General features: G+C 41.0%; 1 protein-coding gene across 2 annotated transcripts in view; it reads left to right on the top strand.

Moving 5' to 3' along the window:
- The window catches only part of NEDD9 (neural precursor cell expressed, developmentally down-regulated 9), a 100,946-nt gene that overhangs the window by 76,367 nt on the left and 12,314 nt on the right, over window positions 1–12,265 (top strand). For both annotated transcript variants that reach the window (XM_030265485.4, XM_012571761.5), the window contains one exon: window positions 3,624–4,064. In XM_030265485.4, coding sequence (XP_030121345.2) covers window positions 3,624–4,064 — 441 coding nt within the window. The remainder of the gene's footprint in view (window positions 1–3,623; window positions 4,065–12,265) is intronic.

Below are 12,265 nucleotides of genomic sequence, written 5' to 3'. Positions count from 1 at the left end.
AAGACAATTTTCTCATTGCCCTTTCTCTGTTGCTGATTTGTCTAGGAAATGGCCAAGGTTTTTTAGCCCTTAGTGACACAAAAAGGTCACTGCTGTGCTTTTGTCTTCTCATATCAGATCTTAGCGCTTACTTGGTGCTGGTTCTCAGACAGTTGAGTGGACAGATCCATGCCTCTTCAGAGCAAGTCCAATTAATTTCATGTAACTGTTCCTGTTCTCTGAGCTGATGAGACCAATGAGAAGGAGAATTGATATATGGGCTACAATGCCCGCAGAATCAAAAAATTATTCAGATTTGTCAAATCTTTGGAGACAAGGCCCACAGGTGTTGAAAGACGTCTTTGATCAGTACTTTTGTGTGTGGAAGAGACTACCATCTTGATCACCACAGCAAGTTAAAGGTACCTCTGTGGTTTCTAAAAGCTTTCTTTCTGTGGTCACAATTGCATTTTTCTCAAGGTTGATTCTGCTGACTCGTGAAAAGTGACTGTGACTGTTTCTGAAGCTCACACTAAGCAATCCTGTGAAGGAAGAATGAAGTCAGAGAAAACACAGAAGGTTTGCTTAGCAGGAGCAGTGCCTTTGCTGCTGGCACCAAGCAACAGGCTTAGTCTTTCTGGTCCCAGTGCTCATTTGGAGGAATATTTTTCCTTCTTCACTGCTCCATCAGTGACTGGTGCTAATGGCATGGCTCTGGCTTATTTAAAAGGCCTTGGGGAAATGGCTGTGAAACAAGTGGCAACCAATTAGTATAACTCACATACTGGTGCCTGAGTTAACACCAACAATGAGAATCTGAAGCTGTTTGCAGCAAAGAAGTTCTTGAAGCACATCCAGAATTTGTTAACATGCTGCATGCCAGGTGGTGAGAAGGTCACTGGGACAGAGATAATGAGCAGCTAGGAAAAAAAAAAATTCACATGGGAATTTTTATCTGCTCTAATTCTACCACCATTTCAGCTTTGTTCTGAGAATTTCTTTGCTGTAGAAGCTAATCAAGCTTTTCAAATACCTTTAAACAACAAAGTAGAGAAGAATATGCATTTATCATTGATTTATCCTGCTTGGTTAGTGCCTCCCCCACCCAGCTGTAATCTTCCTCCTCTGTGAAAGTATTCTTTAAGTTGCACAGACTCTGGTCCCATTAGTAGATTTCCCCTGTGAAAGACATGCTAGAAAGAGATGTGGAAAGATAAGAGACTGACTTGAATATTCAGATTAGGCAGGGGCTTTTGTTTTCTGAGCTTCAGACTCTGCTAAGCAGCCTGGTTGACACAGCAAGAGCATAGAGGTAGTGCTCAAGAAGAGACCACTGTTTTTGACCATGCTTAAATAATAGTTTTACACTCCTGCCAAGGCATAGACAAAAATTGTGCCCTGCTTTATCTGTATTCAGATACCTTAGTGTTGTTGACTGATGAGCTGAGTAGGCGTACATCAGAGGGAATGGTGGGCCCCAGTACTGCTGTTTACATGGGAGGTCAAAATGGCAATCCTGCTTTTCCAAGCCAAAGCTTAATTTATACCAACCTCACTAATGATGCTGATGAAAGGTAAAGCCAGTGTTTCTCATACATTTGAAAGCTGATCTCCCATTCAGAAAAGAGGAAACTGATCTAGTGCACCCCATTTCAACATTGCATGTCTTGGGAAATGCAAGTTCCCTTACCTTTTATGTGATATCTGAACTTAACCCCCTTCCATCCACCAGTCAGCCCTGCACACAACCTGCTACACTGAGCAAGGTCAAACTAAAGTCTCGGTCTCAAGGAAGCACAGGAATGATGGGAAAACATCAGTGTGTCAACAGGGAAAGATATGACAAGTGAGGGATGATAAAAAAATGTTCTGATATATCCAAGGAGGAGGATAAATATGACAGATAGAAACACTAAACTGTACTTGACGCTTATTCCTTTGACATAGGAAAGATAAATCTTTAAGGCAGCTGCATATCCTTTTTGGTGGATTAGCACCATTTCAGTTTGTATACTGCATCTACTGCATCCAAATATTTCAGCTTGAACACTTCAGACCCAGGGCTCTGTATATTTTTTCAAGTGCTTACAATCAGATTATAACCATCTCTGCTGACCGGCTTCACTGAAAATCAGGCAGTCATGGAGCAATTGTTTCCAGTATGTCTGGGAATATCACCAGAGTCAAGAAATTAAATCTTCATGGCCTTTTTGAGAGGTCCAAGAATGTTAGTGCAGACAGCCTGCCTACTTTCCATTGAATACCTTGGCCGGTTACTCAGAACTGGATGTGCCATAGAGGCCTGCAAAGAAAGAGGAAAGGGAGGTAGTTCAATCTGCAAGAGGAGGTGGTACTTGCTAGTAACACATCACAGCCAATAATCTTAAATCAACTCCAAGATGGCTTAAAACTTCATAGCAGAAGTACTGCTGGGAATAGAACCCCAGCAGGATGGAAGTCAGGGCAAGCTGCAAAGCCTGTCTGAAACACTGGGCAAATGCTTGGGGGTAGAGTTGTGTGAAGTTCATTGTGTTAATGGTACTGCTCCACTTGACATAATCAAGCAAAATGTATCTAAGAGTGCTTAAACTATGTTGACACAAGTCAAAGACACTCATTGGCTACCCTAAGACTCCTCTTAAGTCACACACAGAGGCTCTTTATGGTGCTGGTTGATACCTACATTCTTACATTCTTTGAGATGGGCAGTGCTTTCCTCATGGCATGGGCATGACCCCACTTGGGGTCACTGGGCACCTTATTTTTCAGAATTATATTTTTATCTTGAAGATCTTTCTACAGAAGGTGGACCTCAGAAGAACCATGTTCTTTGAAGTTGTTTTGGAGGATTTTTTTTTGTGGTGGTGGTTTTGAGGCAGCAGGGGAGGAAGGGTTTTATCTGTTAAGCTCCTGCTGTGCTATGCTTTGCCCCTGAAGAAGTTTGCATAGAGTGAGAAGGCACAAAGCTACATGCAAAGACGGGCATCATAGCTCAAAACCTGTGACGTTTTGTCAGCTCGTACTTTAGATAGTTTTTCTTACTAGGTGGTCCAGAGATCCATCACTTCTAAGGCAACTGCAGGTGTCAGCTAAAAAAAGCCAGGCCACTGTCTTTACACTAATGGGATCTGCACCTCTGTGGAAAGTCTTTTGGGACCCCAGAAATGTAAAACTGTTTGGGAAAAACTACTCTGGATTACTCACTCCTTCTGAGTCTTGTTCAGGTTTATTTTTAATGGCTGCTAACTGGCTGTAGCAGTACACAGAGCATGTTTGTAGGGAAATCAATGGCAAGAGATGACTGTATAAGCCCCTCATTCACAGGAAGAGCACCTCAGTGCCAGGAGCAGAACTCTCCTAACTTTCTGTCTATTCAGGTGACTAGGCCATATAAAGAGCTTCTATCTGACCCACTATTTCTGAAAAATTTCTCACTAGAAGTGTTGGTAATGCATAAGCCTCTTAATTTTCCCAACTTGGGACAGGGAATCCTGTGCTGTATGATTTTCCATGTTCTTCTGATTTCCTGCCCACTTCTTTTTCAAATTCAGTTCTTCTTTCCTATCACTTAGAATGGGCTTGAAGATACAGAAAACTTCTGGCTTGTTTGTTGACTTGCTATTCTTGCTTTTGTTTCTCCACAGAATCTTATGGCAAGAGCCCTGTACGACAACGTCCCCGAGTGTGCAGAAGAGTTGGCCTTCCGCAAGGGAGACATCCTGACGGTGATAGAACAGAACACCGAGGGGCTGGAAGGATGGTGGCTCTGCTCCTTACACGGCCGGCAAGGCATCGTCCCCGGCAACCGTGTGAAACTCCTCATAGGTCCCGTGGTACAGGACAGTCCTCCTGGCCAGGATATGCCCAGCTCAGGATTGATGAATCAACCCTTCAACCACCAAAAGATCTACCAAGTGCCAAGCTCGCATGCCTCGGCGCGGGACCCTGTCTACCAAGTGCCGCCTTCCCACCAGAATCAGGGAATTTACCAGATACCCACTGGTCATGGTCTGGTGGGACAAGATATTTACCAGGTGCCACCCTCCATGCAGAGGTGTATTGATGGTCCAGCTGTGGCTAACAAGGTGTGTGCATTTGCTTTTACTTCATAGCTCCAGAGCAGCTCACATGTCCTGAGAGAAGTGTGTGATTCTGGTTCCTCCCAGGCTGAAGCATATTTGGCCTGTGGCACTCTCACATTATATGTTTCAAAGAGCTGCTGCAGCAAGATGAGCTCTCCCAGTTATTAAAGAGCAGTTACATAATTTGCCCAAGTAATTTTTGTTTAATTAAAAATTATATACTGTCTTGCTGGAGTAGTCCTACAAACAGGAATCAATGATTGATGTGACAAGGGCCATACTTGTAAGAGTGAGGAAACAAGAGGATGATGATCATGAGGGATGTTTTAATGCTAATCCTAAACCTTTTAAAAGTGCACTTGATATTTATCTTTTTTTTTTTGTTTAAAAGTGAGAACTGCAGCAGCTCCATGATGTAGCCATTACTGCATTATTGCATTATGGGGTCCTCGCTTATTGCTGCTGTTCTTCTTAAATTCTCCTCATCTTCTGCCACTCCCTCATTTTACCTTCACAGGATACCTGCCAGGTACCCTGGTGTCTGAAAAGGATTAACAAAGGAAGTATTAGAAAGCCAAAAAGAAATTCTTTCAGTCCTTCTATTCCCAGTTCAACAGCTCCAGATATCAGCATCCTCCTTACCTTTAGAGCTTAAAGCACAGCATTAATATCCATTTTATGTGAGCAGATGATGGCTCTCCGGGAAGTTGTTTACTGGTTTAAACTCTCACCTAATTGAGATTGGCAAGGCTGTCTGTTGTGTGGTTTTCCCCCACATCACCCACAAGTCAGCCTTTTTCATATCAGACCTTTGGAAGACATCGTCTAATGTTTTTATTTCCTTGTTATAATTTCATTTTCCTTGATAAGAATAAATTTATCTTTTGCCTTCTGAGCAAGAGAGGAAGATCTGTGAAACCATTCCAAGTCAATTTATGAAGAGGTTTGCTTGCTCAGCTTTTCCATAGTTATGCTTTATAGGCTGTGCAGGAAGATAATACAAGAAAATTGCACATGCTGCACAGAGATAGGAGCTTTGTTGGAGCAATTACGGGAGTTTTCTTGATAACTCCCATGTATTTTCTCTCATTTTCTTCTTTCCATATAGACTACATACACTGAAATATTTTCCAGGATATTCTTTGCCTACCCACAGTGGATAGGCAGGGTAGGCAGTGAGCACCTGGTATTTACTGTCTGTTGATGGGGCAGCACGGAAGAGATCTCATTTTAGGGTATGGCTGTAGGAAAAATTGTACAGCACTGTTCAGAGATACCTCAGCCATCCAGCTTGAGCACAGGAGATGCACCATACAGCAGATCTGCACTAAGGTCCGTAGGAAAGCCCAAGGAATTAGTTTGGAATGAGCACTGTGTGCCTTCATTTTAGTATCTGACTTGCCTAAATACTAGTAGGATAGTTTACTAAGCATAATGAATGTGTGTTTCTGCTCCATACAGAAAGAATTTTCCCACTGATTAGAGGTGTCTTCTCCCTCCTTCCCTCTCCAGCTCCAGTGAAAATAACAAGACATTCTGCATAAACTTGTTGGCTGCTAGGACTGTGTTAGAACCCTTTAAACACTAAGAGACTGAAATGTTTGTTTTAGTCTAAGTAAAAAGTTTTTGTTGAGATACAAAAATCAGAAGCTGTGAAGCACCTGTTTTCTTCAAGTTTCTGCTTAGAAATTTTTCCAGCAACCTTGATTATGAATTTTTCTGAATTTAAGTCACCTTTAGCGAGTTATCTATTTGTCAGTTGTGATTTGTTTTCATTTAATTCCTTGCAGCCCATGAAAGGCCAGCTTTGCTGCTCACTGTAAAATAACTAAACACGCATATTTATAAAGCATTTCATCCTCAATCAAAGTAAATGCCAACCTGCTTAGCCCTAGCCAATGTTTGCTTCTTGCTTTAGTGCTGACTTAAATTTATTTAGCCCAAGAGTCCTTAGTCTCACTATTCACTGTGTTGTATTTGTGGCTGGCAAGCCTCATGGCAGCATCCTAGTTTGACCAGAGGTACACATGTCTCTTGCTCCTTGGAATTGCTCAGTTCTACACAGAAAGGAGCCCATTGGGATTGAAACCAAGGCATGCAAGAGACAAGTTACTAGTGAAGGAGGTGACTGAAGTAAAACTACTACATTCTGTATCATCCTGATCTTGCTAAGCTGCTTTTTTACAGCTACAACTCTCTGCTAATGCCTTTATGAAAGAAAAGCCTAATTAAAGGGAAGCACTTTAGCACTTATCTTCTTTGTATGAAGGAACAGTCTACCCTCCGAATCCTTCTCCTCTAGGGATCAGTAAAAACCATCCTTAATATTAAGAAAAGCTGGGCATCTTGTCAGTTTGAATTCCAAAATGAGTAATATCTTTTCTCAGACTTGCGACACCTGCTTCAAAGGCTTAAACGAGCCACTCTGCATCCTTCCATCAGCAGAACCAGCTGGTCAGCAAGCTGTGGATTTTGGTAGCTATAAGGATGTTGAAGGGTTTTGCTGCAAGATCTTGCTGTATGCAAGTCTTCTCCCTTCCCATAGCAGGAGCAAGAGAAGAAAACTGTGTCCCCTGGACACCAGTCTAAGCGGGACCAGCAGCAGGTTTTGTGCTATCACTTTCTACACGTGTCTGCTTGCTTCCCTTGTGCAAATGTGTGGCTTGGCTGCCATACAGGTTCTGCAGGCAGGGCTTAGGAGCTGCTGTCAGGCAGGAATTGTCTAGCCTCGAGCAGCATAAATCAACAGCAGGCATGTTATTAAGCTGTGCTGAGGTAATGCATCTCCTAAGCCAGCAAGGCAAAGCCAGTCAAAAAGAAGTCCTGAGGCAGGTAATTACAGTGATTGATTGATTCTGGCCAAACTGGTTGCTGACAACAGAGCTGTATTGGCTCCCTCTATCAAACAAAAATAGCTCCTTCTAGAAATCACTCTACCAATGACAGAGATAAGGAGGGGTGGTTTAAAATTAGCCTTGGTTAGCCCCAGGCTTTTGCAGCTCTGCAAGTTCAGTCACAGAATGGTTCCACCCCAAAGCCTGGAGAGCATCTGAGGAGCATAAAGAGATGGAAGCTGTGTCTTAGAATTTATTCCCTCTTTCTGTGCTCTACCTTGGAACTTATTCTCTTTTGCTGAAGTCAGCAAAAAAAAGAACCATCAGACAAATCTGACATTCAGGAAACCTGGATTTTATCCTTGTCACAGAATTCTGCATGGTCTTGAGTGTTGCATTTGCATCTCGTCTGCAAAATATGTGGGTTAATTATGAGGGAACTCATTCTGTACAGACTGCTTTGAGAGTATCCTTTGGGAAAGATGCCGGCAAAGCACAAAGATTCTTTTGTATCTGTGATTAATCATTAGTTCACACCTAAGCTGTGAATAGGGAAAGCTATACATGAAAAAAAATAGTCACTGCCATAATTTAAACACTCATTTTCTGGCTCAGTGTTTCCCCTAGCTGATTTGTTGTGCTGTCCCTGCCATCCTGAAAATAGCATTGGCCAAAAAAATTAAGGGAATTATTTCCTTGCTGGAAAACAGCTTTCTGTAGGAACCAGTAGCTGTCAGGAGAACTGTTGGTCAAGGAAACTCTGCACAAAACAGATTGAGACTGATGTTTGACCAGGGAAGAGACCAGACTGTGGGAGTTACCAGCCCTGAACTACAGGTCCCACAAGGCATGGACCAACTCAGACAAATACAGATAATTGCCATCTTGGAACAAATCACCTTTTTTGTTTGTTGGTCTGTTTGAACTGGCATGCTGCGGTTCAGGAAACACTCAGATTTATCCACCTCTTATAAGTGGATAAAGCGGAATAGGGAAGGAACTCATCTTCATCCCCGGCCTATTTCCAAGTATAAACATGTCCTTGACAAATCCAGGGTTTCACACCCCACCATCCTACTATCTCTGCCTGTATCAAGAGGTCACTGCCTTCAGCAGGAGGTTTGGGTAAACCATGGCTATGGGAACGGACCTTGTTCCCTGGATTTTATTTATGTTAAGAGTCATGCTGGTTCAATGCACGAGAAAGTAGAAACACCACCCCACAAGCAGCACCACCCTGACAATTCTGGCACAGACTTCAGTAGCAGGAGCCAGTTAGCCACATTATGACATTTTTTTCTCCCAATTACACAAGTACTGTCCTAGCTGGGAAGAAACAAATGGCTCCTTATAATGGTAGTTCCAGAAATAAGCCTGCCTTTACATTATTATCTTCTTTTCCCTGCCTATTGTCACATTTACGAAATAAGAAGAGAAAGACATTAAGCACAGTAAAGAGTTGTGTGACAGATTATTTTGTTATCAGAAAGAATGGGATCATATCTAGTGTTTTACTGTTTGTTGTTAAAATGTATTTACATACCAAGATAATGTCCCCATTTACCCTCAGGCCTGAAATACCAGAGTTTTCTGTGATGGGGTTTCCATAAATGGCCCCAACAGTGATCTTACAGTCCCTCTTCTCTTCTGCTTTCACATTACAAACTCTACTTTGGGGATCCGTATCCCTCGTAACAAAATATTGCTTCTGTGTTAAAGTGCTGAGCACACAGGAAGTTTGCTGAGTGCAGCGGGAATGGTAACACATACCTCAACACTCAGAGCTGGCTTTCACAAAGTGTGCTCTAAAGGATGAAAATACCCCAAGTTAAATGCAAGCTCAGTGGTTAAAACAGCACACAGCTGTTTTCTTAGGCTCGGGAGTTTCCCTTGTAACTTTCCATGTGACGTTAATAGGAGAACAACCATTTTACTGATAAAAAGTCAATGCAGTTAATCCCTCATCCACAAGGCAGAGTAAGCAGTAGTTAGTCACTGATGTGATTTGTAGAGAAGTATTTCAAGAAAAAGACTGCATTTTATTAGGCTGAGCAAATATATGAGCTCAGCATTACTCCCTGTTCCTCCCTGAGCACAGGGCTCTTTTTCATCAGTTCTATTTGTAGACCAGAGACATGCATGTTTTCCCCCGGAGTACCAGAAAAAAAGGCCAGTCCTGCAATCTCATCCAATAACCAAGGTCTCCAGGGACAGAAATCTGTCTGCACAAAAGCAGGATCAAACCTTTGCTAAAAATAGTAAAACAATAGTAATAGCAGTAATAAAAGAAAAATTAAAGCTTATGGGTTCTTTCTTAGTGGTTAGAAACCTAACTGAACCTTTGGTTATGTCTGAAACAAAACACCAAATTCAGGTAATTTAAGTTGCCCTCTAAGTACTAAAAGCAAAGAACAGCAGCAGAGCATTTTAGAAAAAAAAAATTCCACATGAGTGGAAAACTGATTATTCAGAAAGTGAATTTCATCATGAGGAGGAAGTGTGGTTTCTGGAGGTAGGAAATGGGGAGATGAAGACAGGTTGCTGGTCATCAGAAAATACAGTTCTAGTGAAATCTCAAGTCTTGGCAGGCATTCTATGATTTTTAGATGTTTTGATTTGGAGGATGACTAATTGGCATCAGAATATCATCATTCCATATGTTGCATGAAACATTTTCTTATTTATATAGCAGAGGCAGTATTGCATGGGTTTTTTTGGGTTTTTTAACATGAATCTAAATTAATCTTTCTCCCCAAACACACTGTTAAAATGGGAGCAAAGTGAAATTAAGGTAGTTAAGTTCCTAGGAGACAGGAACCTTCCATAAGCCAGTCTATCCCTAATCCTTAAAAGATAGAGTCCCACTGGGTCTTATGATCACAACTTTTGCATATGCACAGTCATTCATGACTCAGGTCTGGTATAATTATTACACAGATGCAAAAAAACAATTAAGGACAGAGTTTATATCTGCCTAAAAGGTGTCTTTGCCTTCCATAAACTTGCCAAAGTAAGCTGGGCTAATCTAAACACCACTTACTAGAAGCAATTCTCTGTACAGCTGCCCTGAGACACCCATAGAGAAATGGAGCCACTACAGATTGTGAGCCAGAGAACCTCTACAAATGAAATCAAATCAAATCAAGCTTCTTCCTCATGGAAGGTTTTATTTGCCTCTCTCTCTCAGAGCAGCATAGTTCCCAACTTAAATGATTTAGGGGCAGTTCCATTGTTTCTGCCCAAGTGTACCTCTGGGAACACTCAGAGGAATTGAAACTCTCTGGCAGTGCTTTGTCTCAAACATTTTTTTGCCCACTGGGAAATGCCGATTCACAAAAACTTAAATTGTTGACAGGGAAGGATCTGTTCTGGGAAATGTCTTAAAGGAAGGGAAACAAGAAGTCATAGAAATACCCTGTTACAACAATTCCCAAATGAAGTTTCTTCCCCCAGTCTAGAAATTCAATATAAAAGGAAAGAAATAACAGAAAAAAAAAGATTAAATACCTCAAAAGAATTAAAATCATTTATATTAACTGAACCAAACTGTTTTTTGTTTGTGAGCCTTTAGGATTTTTTGTCATTCACAAGATATTCTCTGCCCTACCTGTCTTAACACCTTATCCTTTTTCTTTCTTTCCTCTCCTCTGCCCAACTTGCTCTAAACTTGGGCTTCTGTCTTTGAAAAGAGACAGTCATAGTATTACCAGCACAGAAAACAAACACTGGTTTGCAATTGGTTCTTCATGTGACAACCTTATTAAAGTGGGGAGACTAGACAGGCTGGGATGGCCAAAGTAAGATCCTCTTTTTTATCATGGACAGGAGACCCAAATGCTGAGGTGCTGAGTTTTGCCACATACTTTTCATTTATTGGAACTGCAGCTCAGACTTAATCACAGTTTTCCAAAGAATGCTTTAGCAGACACACATACTTCTCCACTAAAACTTATCACACAATAATTGGAGAGAGGATTCTTTCTCTGTAAGACCCATCCATAGACATTACTTCAGGGTTCATCACCACAGTATTTCAGAGCTCATCGCCTCTTCTATCACCAGTCCCGTAACATATCAGCTTTTTAGCTCTGGTGGCCAATACATGCAAAAATGATGATGTCTCTGTCTGCCTAAATATGAGTAATTGTCATGGAGATGACATGACACTGGTAAAACTCTTACCAAGGATGTTGGACCACTGTCTTCTTCACACTCCTCTTTAAAGTGCTGATAATTTAATAGCAATTGTATGATTTGCTCATCTCGTTTTCTTCCTCTCCTCTCAAAAATGGGACATTCTCAGAAGTGTTGATTTGACTGTCTTTAATTACATTTTGTAAGCAAGAATGACTCTTACCAGAATCTTGGAAATACCCTTTCCCAGTCAGCCTTGCAATTCAAGGCCAGTCAGTGCCAAGCCTGTTCCACTGAAGCAAGCAGAAATGTTGCTCATAACACAACTGGCAGCAAGCCCTAGAGCTGATGTGAGAGAGAGCAGGATTATGTCACGAAAACATCATAAAATAAATTTTAAAAAAATACCCAGTCAAATCTTTCCAGTGACAATGCTGTTGAGATTTTTTTTTTGTGCTTTGTAGAGCTCATTTGGTAAGATCTGGAGATACAGACCTTTTTATCTGCATTTAGTTTGTAATCATGAACATCAGTGAGAAAAAATTCAACACTATCATCTAAAGCTACAGCTAATGCAAATTCAGCACTATTCCACCACACTTCATAAAGCCCTGTCATTTTATACTAATCAGAGCTTTGAATGTTTATGTAACTCCAATAATTTTTTTTTTTTTATTGTTTGGAAAGACTATAAACCTGCACTTCAGTTTTAGGAAAAAAACAGAACTTAAAAATAGTGTAATGACCCTGCTTTTGTGTACTGATTAATGGAAGAAGTAATACCAGAAGTTAAAAATTCAGGATTAGGCTAGTTGCAAAGCAATTGGTTATACCCTTTTCACCAGCAGTGAGGGTTTAAATCCAGGCCAGCTTGGGATGTCACTTTTTTTTTATCTTAAATTTGTTTCACAGCTTGTCCTCTATATCTTCAAGACCTTGTATAAGTTTTGTTGAAATAATATAACCTCAAAATTGTAACACCCATTTTCCTTACATGCTGTTGTTTACATGTTTATTTAAGACTGGGCATCTACTGGTGAGGCACTTCATAAGCCTCACCAGTAGAAAACGTTTTAAAGTTTATGTTTAAATTCCTGAGCCTGCAGAGTTAATCATTTTTAACACACCATGAATAAGGGACATCTGGACTTGCTTTAGGTTTTGAGAGCATTAACAGCAGTATCTTCATAGGTGTAGGTCTTGGACAGCAAATGGAGATAGTGTAGGAGAAAATAA

This window comes from Taeniopygia guttata, chromosome 2 (genome assembly GCF_048771995.1).
Source record: "Taeniopygia guttata chromosome 2, bTaeGut7.mat, whole genome shotgun sequence".
Lineage (NCBI taxonomy): Eukaryota > Metazoa > Chordata > Aves > Passeriformes > Estrildidae > Taeniopygia > Taeniopygia guttata.
Note: the sequence above shows the minus strand (reverse complement) of the source record. Positions and strands in the feature narration are given on the sequence as shown.